At 37.8% G+C, this 13250-nt stretch overlaps 1 protein-coding gene across 8 annotated transcripts in view; it reads right to left on the minus strand.

Annotated features, from left to right (window-relative positions):
* Positions 1–1853: 1853 nt before the first annotated feature.
* The window catches only part of CACNB2 (calcium voltage-gated channel auxiliary subunit beta 2), a 240244-nt gene continuing 228847 nt past the window's right edge, over positions 1854–13250 (minus strand). For 4 of the 8 annotated variants that reach the window (XM_066316498.1, XM_066316482.1, XM_066316535.1 and 1 more), the window contains 4 exons: positions 10729–10880; positions 9801–9896; positions 8311–8496; positions 1854–3695 (listed from right to left, as the gene is read on the minus strand). In XM_066316498.1, the coding sequence (XP_066172595.1) occupies positions 3207–3695; positions 8311–8496; positions 9801–9896; positions 10729–10880 (923 nt within the window). In that variant the 3' untranslated portion in view covers positions 1854–3206. Of the gene's footprint in view, positions 3699–8310; positions 8497–9800; positions 9897–10728; positions 10881–13250 lie in introns of all 8 variants that reach the window. The other 4 variants (XM_066316490.1, XM_066316474.1, XM_066316526.1 and 1 more) reach the window with 1 other exon arrangement.

Raw genomic sequence — 13250 nt, forward strand, 5'->3', positions numbered from 1 at the left:
CCACACATCCATAAGACTCTGGAGCTCACTGAGACCTCTACCATTTCTCAGATTCAAATCCCTGAAACCAGATATAGAAATACAAACTCACTAGTATCCTAATGCAACCAATAATATTAAACTTTCTATTGGCAAAACTTTGCAAAGACATTTCATCACAATAATCTTTGATATGTGCTCCACTTGGAGTATTTTTAAAGCTTCTTATCGACAACTCTTGTTAAAGTGCTTTTCAAAATAGTGCTCAGCAGGCAGGTGGTATTGTGCAATATATGTAGTACAAGCTCACATTACAAATGATTTGTCACTCTTAAAACAGAAACTGAAAAAAAGTATCTCAGCAAGGCTAATAAAACCTATTCAGTGAGTCTGCCTAAGAAATACACGTTTGTTAGTATGTTTAGTCTATACATAAATAGCAGCACTATAAAAAACACGATTCTATGACCAGTTGGATTTGGATTTATCTCTTTTTTTTTTTTTTCCATTTTTATATTTTTTAAATTTTTTTTTGTGATTATGAATCAGTATATAAGCCATACTTAAATACTAGGGCTTGGAGTATGCTCTTTATTTTCTCATTTATTTGTCTATACACAACTACCTATGCCATAGTTTTCATATACTACTCAGTGCTTTGAAATTCTGCCAAATATTCCTTAAAAAATACTTTTAAGTAAGCTGAAAAATAAACACTCTCTGGAGCAAAAGTAAAAAAAAAAAAAAAAAAAAGAAGAAAAAAAGAAAAAAACAAAGCAAAAAAACCCAAAACCCAACCAAAAACCCAACAGAAAAAGAACAAAATATTCAAGGTATTGAAGTGGAATCACTTCTTAGAGGACATAGCTTTCATGAGTTGCAGGGAGCAACACCATTTACTGCAGCTGGTAAATTAGCTAAAGCCAGGCTATACAGAGCAAGACAATATCACTTTCTTCCCACTTACATGACATCTGATATGATTCAAAAAACAGTCTTTTAATGTCATTTTTTTTACAGATACCCTAAGTATTCTCTTGTATCAAAAACCAGTTTATGTACTCCTCTATATCCATTTAGTAATACAACAGATCTACTTACCTATTCTTCCTTCCTCTACAAAGCCATTTAGTGATGTTTAGAAAAATGAAGAGAATTTTATTTCTAGAAAAATAACCTTTTTTCTTGTGTTCCCCACAGTTCATGCTTTGAGCCAAAACCTACCCTTGAATAGTTACAACAGTCAGCAGCACTGGGAGGAATGGCCAGATAACTGACAGCAGAATTTCCCACTTGTAGATTGTTGTAAAAATGCTTATAAAGCATCAGGAAGAGGGGTAGAAGAGGAAGGGCAGAGAATTTTAAGGGAGTTTCTTGGATGCTGGGTTAGGAGACTGGAGAAAGCATGCACCTGCCATATATCTTATCCATTTCACTAAAATGATATTCAAAATCAGGCAATGCTGATATTCCCAGAATTGAAATAATAAATAAAAATAACTCCCAGCTAAACTAATTATTATCACACTACAGTTTTTATATAATGTGCTATTTACAGGGAAATACAAAAAGTATTTCATTCATACAAGTACTACAAAGACTACATGTGATGCAGAACAGCTTTTACACTAGGCAAGGGTATGGAACCTGGAGTCAAAAATAATAGTGAATTTCCCCCCACTTACCAGTGCAACAGGTGTTCACTGCAAATCAAACTGTGTTCACTCCCTTTGATTTCTATGCATTTTCTCTAGAAAGCTCCTAACAGAGTCACAGTCATTTTTCTATGCTCTCGTCAGCAGCACAACAGCTTTGGTGAAGGAAAAGCAGTGAGCTGGCTGCAGAGTGGGAATGCAGAGAATTGGCAAGTGTAGAAAAAGTGGAGAAGCTACAAAAATTTATTTTCCAACAAAATAACTCTCCACAAGCTGTGTAAACTTTTCTTACTAAAACAAATACTCTAAAACACAAAGATTTTACATTTCCAGTGAAACTCACAGTAACATTTGCCTGGTTTTTTACTCTCCTGAAGTCTCAACAAAGAGCCAGCAGATTTATGCTTTCCCAATTACCTGGGTCAGTAAATTCCCTCATATTCCCTGAATGCAATTTGGATTTTTAAATTAAGAGACAGAATGCAGAAATAGACTTGTTGGGCTTTTGAGTAATCTTTGTTTTCCTCAGTAGATTCTCACAGTTTGCTGCCTAACCTGCACACACACACGAACGCCGATCCACCACCCACCCACTCACATACACACCTCCAACATGTGTGCTCTGTTTACTGACAGTAGAACAAAAATTAAGCTGTGCCCATTGCAATATTGTGACCTGAACAGAGAAGAATAATTTATAGTGGTAAATTTGTTATCTTTACCGTAACTTTAAAATGCAAAATTTGGTTTGCAAGGACAGCATAAGGTATAAGAGTTACACCCTTTATCTCAAGCACTCATCTGTATTTACAATAAGTATAAGCTTTCTGCTACAGAAGAAAAAGTATTTAGATTGAACACTGTTACAGATTTCCTAAGTGAGGCTAGTTCCAGTTGCCAGTAATTCAAAAGCAAATCTGCTGACTTGGCATTAGGACTCTAAAACAGTGTGATCAAACTTATATAGTAAGAAGGTGTCTGCAGAAATAACATTTATAAACTGTATATACAGTACACAGTACCAATACATAGAAAATAGATTTTTGACTCCATGATCCCCTGTGTGTAAGGCAAGACTGAATTTTGTCTTCATAGGGAGATCACCAGAGGTACAAGCAACAGAGTGGTGCTTAAAACAATATGCAAACCAAGTGCATACAAATTAAAAATCAGAGCAGACAAAAAGTTTTAGATTTTTTTTTATGTGCTGATCCTGGCTTGCTGAATACATGGGACGTTATTAAACATCAAATGTAGTTATTTTTTTAAAAAACACTAACAACACCTTGATGGCAACAGATATTGTTCAAGTGGCAGCTACCAAAAACAGCTTGAAAAATGTCATAGTACAACATCAGGAACCCTTCAGTTGTACTACACTAATTCATATATATCACTAACCAAAAAAATAAGTATATGAATATTCTATTTCATGCTATTGCTATGTGAGCAACAGCAATACAAATCAGCATACAGAAGGATACCATATGTTCTGCAAAGAAGAACCCAAGATATTTTCAAGGGACATTGTTACAAGACTTCAAAGAAACACAAGACTGCCAGAGGCAAAAGTTACTGACGGATGTAAACATCCCTGTTCCACTCTCCTGCATCGTTACGTTTTTTTGATATCACTTCCCCATCCTTGTCACAATATTGGTCCCTGGATTTATGACGACTGCGCTGTTTGTTGCATTCATTGTGGTCCTGCTCGCGGTCCCTCTCCTTTGAGCGATGCCGGGATTCTCTGTGTCTGTGTTCACTGATCCCATGGGACTCGTCTCTGTGATTGTGATCCCTGTGAGAATCATAGTGGTCACCGTGCTCATGTGAGTAGTCCTCCTTTGGCTCGACGTAAGCTGAATCTCTGCTGTCTTGTGTTTCTGAGTCAAAAGTTTCTTGCCTGTGAAGGCCTCTGGCACCACTGCGGTGGTTGTGGTGTTGGCTGGAGGAAGAGCGGTGCTGGGATTTCCTGGTGGGCTCGACCCGTGCTTCCTCCTCAATGTGGGAACCACTGCGCTCAGGGACCGAATGGTCATTCCTCTGGTCTCCTTGAGATCCCTGCTACCAGAACCAGCAGTAAGGTCAGGAGGTACACACTGAACAACCTCCCCCAATATCAAAGTCAACTAGAAAGTACCATGAAACCAATAAAATTTAAAGTACAAAACAATCCACTTTGAATCTAAACTAGGAAAGAAACCATTAGTATTCAACTTTTACTGAAAATTCAGTATTATAATACAAACAATTATTTTTACTCTCATCAAAATGCAGGGTGGCACTTGGGTTATTCTGTGGCACTTTCTCTTTTCTTGTGATGTTTCTGACTACTCCAGTTAGAAGTATTTGCCACCACCCTCCAAGGAAAAAGAGAGCATGCAGAAACAGGACAAACTGTGGAAAAATTGAGTGGAGGTATCATGCCAGGAGAGGGCATATATCAGTTGAGAGTTTACAGATGCGTGTCTGCAAACAGCCGCTGTGGGAAAGTGATTTTAGAGGGCTGAGGAGGTGGATTCCAGCAAAGAACCAAAGTAAAAAAGTACTTTGTAACCAAAGTACAAGGTACCCTGGCTCTTACAGAGTAACTTTCTTTTAAAGGAAAAAATTGCAATTGATTCTGCTATGAATAAAGTTTGTATTATGATACTAATAGTATCACTGACCTTCTGTTTTCTCAGCAATAATTTCATTTCTTCTTGGTAATGACGAATTAAATATTGACCTCATAATTTTAAGAGTTTAAGAATACAGCCCATTGCCAAGAAAATCAGAAGGAGAGTGATATTATCACATACAAAATTTCCTAACACACCACTGCTATTAAAAGACTGAAATAAAAGTTACCAGGTAATAAACCTACTCTTCACCCGCATAAATGCTTTGAAATCACTGCAAAACGAACAAGTGGCATTATTTACCTCATTTGGGGGTGTTCATTACATTAACCTGCTTTTATTGCTGATCTGCAGCTAAGGACTTTTCAGGATTAATTGCAAAAATTTTAGTAGTTAATATTGAACTTCTCACATGAGGAGAAGAATGTCAAGACAAAATCATCTGTGCTACCACAAAATTAATGTAGATTTTACCAGAGTTATACAGGCATTTTTTTAGTGAGACTGTCTGAATACCAAAGTTAGTCTTAAGTTTGCCCTTCTATGTTCAGAGTTGTCTAAAAATAAGGATTGCCCCCAGGGCAGCTCATGGACGTATCTTCTTTCTGTCTTTCTATTTTGTGAAAAAGAGCTAGGGGAAGAAAGAAATTTTGTCCTTCAGCCACAGATCCTGGCAGGTGGGTTTCCTAGCAACCCAAAAAGTAAAATCACAGGAAATTGGGAAGGAAAATAACCTGTATTTAATCAGAAACTTATAAAAAGCAGCATATTTCAAATCAGCAATTTGGTAAATTTGACAAATCTTAATTTTCTAAGACAACATTTTTTTTACATAAACTTCTGAGACACAAGCTGGGTTTCAAATTTGAAATAAACTGTATAGATGAGAACGAGGTAACAGGAATAGCAGTCAAATTTCTTATTTGTTCTTGCTTTTGTGATTCTCAAGATGATTCTGATTTGCCAGAAAGGAATATAATAATTGTAAACATGAATAGATCTGTTCAAGGTGAAATGAAATGACTCAATAGAGTCATTGTGAATTTTAAATGAGATTAAGTGAAAAGCAAGAGTCCAAAGCAGTGCCTGCTTTGCATGTGTAAACACAACTTTTACCAAAAAGTCATTGTCATGACTGGTTTTAAACATGTGAAACCCCATAATTCTCATGTGGTCAAATGCAAGTACCTATACATAATCATGAATAATAGATTCTGTCATTGCTATGGTTTGAGAACAAATGCAAAATTTGAACCTGCCTGGGAAATACTGCTACTTTTTACAAGCTCTGCTGCATCTTCTGTGCTATGATGAGCACATAAGAAAAAGCACAATGAATAAATTTAGAACCAGTACCTGCAATTTCAGAATAGTGCAAGGGCTGTTGGGATTTATGGGCAAATCCATTGACAGTAACTTTCATTAAATATTACAGGGACACTGAAAAGGTAACGTCTGGATCTGAATTAGAGTCTGGCTTTTTGGTTCAGAACCAAATTTGGGCTCTGATTCGGAGTAGATTCTTCAGTGGAGGAATTTTATGGCCCAATTTCATAAGGTTTTTTGTGTAAAATAGAGAACTATTGAGATAATCCTATTTCAGTACTTAGTTTGTATTTTCAAAGAAGTAGGGGTTCCTGGAAAGAAGTTTAAACAGTGTTGAAAGAGGAGAGACAAGCCTTTGTCCACTGAGTCAATTTGTATTACTCCTTATTTTCAGTGGTCTCTGATCACCTGCACCGTATGTGTGAGGTTGCTCCATCCTTTCAGAGTTAGCCAACAATTTCCATACCAGTCTGTATCTCAGACAGACACAAGGTGTAAGGTCTTTTTCCTCTTTCATTTCAGACCATCCCAGGAGGCCTCACACCTTTAAGCACCTTGTGCCATGCAATGAACACAGGCAGCTTCATGCTGTAAAAATGCCACTCTGGCAGCTGGCAACACAAATCCCTCCTTACAATGTACACTGGGGACTTAAAAACCACAAACCCAAAATGTGTTTCATGGCCAAGGGGCACTGCATTGGCCCCAGGGGAGGATGACTCCAACGCTCTGCAGTGCAGACATGGCTTCCCCAGACCAAACAACTGGTGGCTTTTCCCTGCAGAGCAATCCAGACAAATGGCACAGGCATAGACTTAAAATTCTCAAAATACAGGGTCTTAACACTTGAAAGAATGGGTTCAGCAACCATCATTAAAAAATAGACCCACTCTGTGCCAAGGCAATGACAAGCTCAGGTTTGAGATGTCAGCTGAAGATGTATCAAACCTAAGGAACAGGAAAGTTTTATGTTCCATAAGGGACCCCTGTTTACTCACACTTCTGTGTTAGTAGACCTACAAACAAACTGTGAAACTGCAAATACACCCTCATTTTTAGTCCTTAAAATAAGAATCTGTTAGTGTGTAAGGAGACAGCACAGCATTCAGAAAAGTGTTATTAAAACTCTGCATAGTTCCTCCAGAGAATGTGGTTAATACGATGAGAATGTGAGCTATAAATCCACACCCAAAAAGCATAAAAAAAACTTGAGCAAAATAATTTAGAAGTTTACAAAGCAAAGAAAGTTTATCTAGCAAGGTTGCACACAACAATACTGAATCTCATACTCAGAAATTCTTCCAGCTCACAATTTTTTCAAGGTGTTTCAGCTCTGAGAACAGAAAAAAAGGCAGAAATGAACTATAGTTTACACTCTTTTCCTGCAACTGTGTCTGAAAGCAAGAGGAGATACCCTTCAAGATGGTTAAAGAATTTTTTCTTGTTAAAGAACAAACCTGTAAAATCTGTGGTTTTCTATTGAGAAGTAAATTATTTGACACAAAAAATTGTTTTGCAAAACCATAAAAAATAGCACAACTTTTTTGCATTTTAATTTGGGTGCAGATACATTTTTTTCCTTTAGTTTTCTAAAAGGAGGTGTTTTACTTAGCCAATATTATGTATTGTAACTTGCATATGTATATAATTTATGGGCATATATTGAACTTAGATAGAAATTTTGATGTAAATCTTTATTTGATCTGGGACAGATCTATTTTATCCCCCTCTGTGATCTTCTCAGCCTCAAGATGTCATTCACTAGTTATAAGGAAGTATCATCTTTACACAGTTCACTACATATTATGCAACACATGATATCCAAAGAAAAGCATCTCCTTATGCTGAACACCTCAGTAAAACTATACAAACCAAAAGTTGAAGGAGAATAGAGAGAGGGGACATAATATGCCCAAATCAACAGACACATCAGTGCAGAGGCAGGAATAAAGCCTGATTTTCCCAGCTCACTGGAGAGTGTACCTGCTGTTTGAAACAGAGCCTCTCAAGGTCTTTCTGAACAACAGGCAGTGCAGCAGGACTTGGATTTGACATAAGAGTTTGGCTTGAAGGAAGTCTGTACTTCTCACAGCAATGGTCAATGAATAAAAGAACACAGGAAACACTGGAAGGGCCACTTTGACCTTGAGTCTTTACTAATACAGTCAGTCATCCTCAACCTCTACAACTCTACAGCCTATGGAAAGATTGGAAGAGATTTCCCTCCGACATCTTGGATCTGCCCTGTACGTAACCCAGTTTGTTATGCAGGGCCTCTGGGGCCAGGATTTGCCTATTAGGGATAGTGTGCTCATTAGTCAGAACATTACCAGGGGCTGGAATGTGCATGGTCTTAGTCTAGTTTTATTTCTCTGACTGGATTACATGTGGCCAGCTATAAAATGCTTGTGACTGGTACAGTGGTGTCCTGGGCACAATAAAACCTGAAGTATTCCATTTCACATCAACATATGTTTTCAGTCAGGCCAGTTTAGTCCTTGGAATCAAAACCAGCCCCCTAGTCAATACACAAACAATACAAATTCAATAGCAATAACAGTAACATGCTTGCATTTGCCTTCTATACTGAAAATGGGTGAACATCTACTGAAAAACTTTTAGTCTATTAACAACAAGAAAAGATATTCAGCATATCCTAGTATCAGCCTAACTGTGCTTTGGAAGGAGAAGTTGACAGAAGAAAAAAAGAGATGGCATAAAAACTGTACCTGTAAATTAATATTTGGACCTGGGCTAATAGGAAGGGTGGCTGTTGCAAGTGTGCGAGTGAGAAGCTGGTTAGGAGGATTGCTGCTAGGTGGATGTGTGGCCTTCCAGTAGGCTTCCAGATAGTCAGCAAGGTGCTCACAAGCATCTTCAAGCTGGTTCTCATCAAGAATAACATCAAACATTTCCTGATAAAGAAAAGGTTTTAGTGAGAACAATCATCAGGTAAAGGGACATCAGCTAGAGACACTGATCACGCTTTCCATGAATCAAAAATGAACCACATTTTTAGTACTTGTATTAAGCTATTTTACCTTTCTTGAACATTTTTTTTCTGAATGCGATTGATACAAAAGACGGTAATTATAACTAGCACTAATGTTACACTTGCTAAAGCAAGGCCTTGTGACTTTCACATAGTAATGCACGAACAGTCAAAGAAGACAGGGAAGAAGCAGCTTGAACAAATCTTAAATTTAAAGAAAGAACAGATAAATATTGGAGAATTAACTATAGAAAAAAATGGAATGGCAAGAAAAGGATTCAATTCCCCTGCAAAATAACTATAAGAAAACTGCAGCAAACTAAGACAAATAACTAACAACAGTAAGAATACAGATCATTCAGTTCCCAAGTGTCATACAAATATTAGGTAGGAGATTAGTCACACAGCCTAATTTTAGTCTTCTAAAGTTAGGAGGTGAGTTTCATCCATTTCTTCCCTGGTCAGGGAGCAGAAAGCAGCTTTGAGTGCCTGTGCAGGTCTCCAGCATTCTTCACTGACTTCCTGGGGACCTGAGCATTGCTTAACTGAGATGCTTGAACTTAAATCATAAAGACATTCCCTTCACTCAGCTCCATAACTATGGCAAACTGTATCTGCAACTGAACTGTAGTCCCATCTTCTGGTTTCTTACCCATACTCCTGAGAGCTGAGTATGCAGGCAGCAAGGCATGCCAGGTTTAAAACACTGCTGGCGTGTCATCACCTCCCCTTATAGGTGGAAACTGAGAGAATTTGCTTCAGTGCGCATCTGAAGAAGTGCAGAGCTGCCAGCTAAGCAGTACCACTCAGCTCTTTGCCAAAACCCTGAACAAAACAACATCAGCAGTGGTGGGCCATGCTGACAGACGTCCCAGAGGAGCTACTCAAACCACTGGCCTTACTCTAAATGACCAGAGATAAAAGCACAGTCACTAAGAGGGTTCATTTTTAGACCAATAATCCCCTAAAACTCTTCAAGTAAAACAAATGTTCGGTTTACTGAAGCACTGACTATATCAGCACACATCCTAATAACTGATTATGACTAAGACTTTTTTCCCCTTGCACCCTAGTGCAGACCCCCCAGACCTCAGGAGGTGTTCTGCAAAAAGCAGTAGTTAAATGTGGCCAGAAGAGGGCAAACAATCCCAAAAATTATGTAATTAACCTTGTGCTTAAAAAGAAAGGCACCTTTCAGAGACAAGACATAAATTAACAGTAACTCACAGGAGGACACTGTGCCAGTTTATCAGCTGCCACCATCTGAACATTAAGGTGTTTGGCCTGAGATTTCCCTCGAGATTTGATCAACCTCTGTAAAACCTGTGAAAAATAAGACATTAAAAAAGGTGAGCAGGCTCAGATTTAATATACAAATACAACCACCTAAAATGTTTACATTTGAAACTGTTCACATGAGCAGGGCAAATAATTAATTTGCTGGCTTCAAGAACATTTCCCATGTTCCCTCATCCAGGATGTGCTAATTTTCATTTACATCCAAATACCGCCTTTCCTTTACAAGCACTAAAACGTTCCACTCCTGCCTTTTTTCTGCTGCTTCTGGTTTTGTTTGTTTCTAAAAGCTGAATTTTTTAAACTGACCTCCTGAGTTCTCTTCCCACAAGTTCATTTTTCTCTTTCAAATGCCTCTTCACAAGATCTGTGCAATTTTTTTACACACAGTGAAAGAGTATATTATCAGATGTTAAAGTTTAGCAATCAGTCTGATACATTCTCATTCAGTGAAAATCATTCTTTCATTTCCATATTATTTTGATTTAACAAACCATGAGCACTATTTATGTGATTGATACTAAAAGTGCAATTCCAATTAAAAAACTCATTTGAGCTACAGCATCTTTTCCAAAATAGGTTTTGGGTAACACTAGAGCTCAGATACTTTTTTGATTATTAATGCTTCACCATCCAAAGGGGGAAGCAATAACAATGTATCGCTGTGAATTTAAATAAGGACATGTAATTTTCTGCATTTAAGGCCCCCCAAAAACCCCCTAAACCAAACAAAAAAAACAACACAACCCCATACCACCCCTCCTCCCCCCCCCTGCCAAAAAACCCCCCCAGACCAACAAACCAAAAATAAACACAAAGAAAACCCCTGAAAGAACATGAAGGTATCTAAAATATTTACCTTAGGAGAAGAAATCTTTACATATACTATAATGGGGGCCAGAGAGGTTTTGCTCAGTTGAGCTGGGTGGTTAATGGTATCAGCATCAAGCACTACCAACTGCAGTGTCCTGGCTAATTCAAAAATCCGTTCAATTTCACTTTGAACTTCAGCTGCAAAGTAGAAAATTAGAGTTATGAAAATACTAAGAGGTGATTAGTTTTAAGAAATGTAACATTGTAGTAGACTGGCGTGCTGCTGCTCCTCTGGATGCAGGAGCTGTTGTTATCCGTGCATGTCCCTGGCACAGAAGGGTAATGAATACAGTGTTAATGAGAACATTTCACCTCTGTTCTGCTGCCTTTGCAGGCACTGCCTGCCTCTCTCACCTCACCTCACCAATTCCTGCTATTCCAGGCTGGAGAGATACTGATAACACCTTCTTACATGACCCCAGACCATCCATATCAGAAAAGGGGGTACTAGTGCTTGCTGCATCACATAGCAACCTTACTATGCCACAAATGTGCTCCATGTAAATAATGTCAGCTCAGACTTCATTCTTACCCAGTAACCAGTATGCTCAAGCTGGTGTGCTTGAGATATGTAATAGGAAGTAATGATCACTATATTAGTACAAACTACTGTTTTCTCATTTACTTCAACTTATCAAAGCTCTGGAAATTTGTCTATTATCTGTAAAACACTTTTAGAAGAGAAAATAACCGAATAATCCAAATAATGCTATGGTATCCCTCTCACAATTCCAGGAGCTGTGGAAAGCTGATATACCCAGAGGAAAATCATCTTTTCTTCTGGTAGTCATGCTCACAGCTCCTCAGCACCCTGATTGGCAGTTCTTTCCAGGGCAAACCTCTCCAAGACAGATGGGCTGCATCCGCTTTCACAAGTGGTGTAGAAACTGTCTTCATTCCCCAGTGAAACAAAATTACATCTTATAATAGCAAAATCATCTTTAAAATTAAATCACATTTTCCTGCTCAAATCTCGCTACTGGCTGATTTCACAGAGGAATTAGAGAAGCTGGGTGATTTGTGCAAGTCCATAAAGAAAGTCATTGGGCCAGACAAGACTAATTCATATAGGTTTCTTTTTAAAGGTTGTGCATGCTTCATGAATCAAGACCAGATTAGATATCTAGCCCATTCAAAGAAAATATTAGAAGACAACCAAGAGAGACTTAAAGGTCAAGAAGAGGTACCAAAAATTTAATAGAGAGTTTCTTAAAATTACATTATTGGCCTTTTATCTATTATGCTGGTAAAAGCTTAACTTTTGCTTGAGAACACAACCTATCTGATCTGGCTAGAGAAAGAGTTTTCTACATCAAATGGTCTCTTTCAACAGATAAAGAGATTGATTTTTTTTCTAAATAAATCAGGTACTATAAAAAGGTTGCAAAATTTTCAAGAGAGAAAGGCATGCCAGCTACTATTTTGGTTCCAAATCAAAAAGTGATTGCTTATGGTCATTTTATAAACAAAGTAACATCTACATGGTCATCAGAAAAATCTATATTACATCCTTTTTTGGAGGAGGTGGACATTGTTTTGGATTTATTAGCAATCACTTCCAACTGTTTGTGGTTATCTGCAGTTTTGGGTAAGCACATACAATCACTGTTTAACAGCAGTGAACATAGTGAGATGTGCACACTGTGGTATGGAAAACATCAGTGCACGCTTTACTGCTGGTCTGGAAAAACACTATGGTCCCACTGCTGTCTGAATGAGGACCACATTTTTTCAGACAGAACTTTTGATGGTTCTTGGCACATTTACAATTACATTTTCTACAACTTTGTTGCATCTGCTGAAATCACTGAATACCACTGTCTCAGAGTTTTAGTAGAAGATAGTCAATAATCTATCCCTTAAAAAATCCGATTTAAGTTTAAATGACAACTAGAATAAACATATCAGAGATAATTTGTCACGCTGTTCTGATGATGAGTTTGCAGTTTATCCTGCAATTTCAAACCAGGTTCAACACTTTAGTCAGTATAACAATATTAGTTAATGTATCATTTTATGACCTTTCCAGGCTGCTAAAAAACTCGTGTTCAAGACAATTTATAACCAGCAAAATCTGTCTGTTTGTCATTGTATTGTAATTTTGTCTGTGGAAGCAGTATTTGCTACACTGCTCAAAGCACTTTTCTGCCAGTAGAGAACACATCTCTGTGGCCTAGATATCCTGCTATACTTTCTGAAATGCCCTCTGCCAGGGCAGAATATACCTCAGAGTAGGTTCTATTGTGAAACACACCCATGGCAATAGCTGCAGGTAACTATTGTCCTATGAACCAATAATTTCCACTAGAGTCTGAAGATGGGGAGAGATTTTTTTTTTGTCAATTAAAATGTATTTCAGTACTTATTTTTCTTAACTTGGGTACAGGAGAAAAGTTCAAGGAACTCCACTTCATGATGGGTGAACTAATACATGTTCCTCTACCTCTTCAGCCAGGAATAGATGGGGAAAATGCCACAGGGATAGCTGAAGAGGTCCTGATCTCCTAG

The sequence above is a fragment of the Sylvia atricapilla genome, chromosome 1 (genome assembly GCF_009819655.1).
Source record: "Sylvia atricapilla isolate bSylAtr1 chromosome 1, bSylAtr1.pri, whole genome shotgun sequence".
Lineage (NCBI taxonomy): Eukaryota > Metazoa > Chordata > Aves > Passeriformes > Sylviidae > Sylvia > Sylvia atricapilla.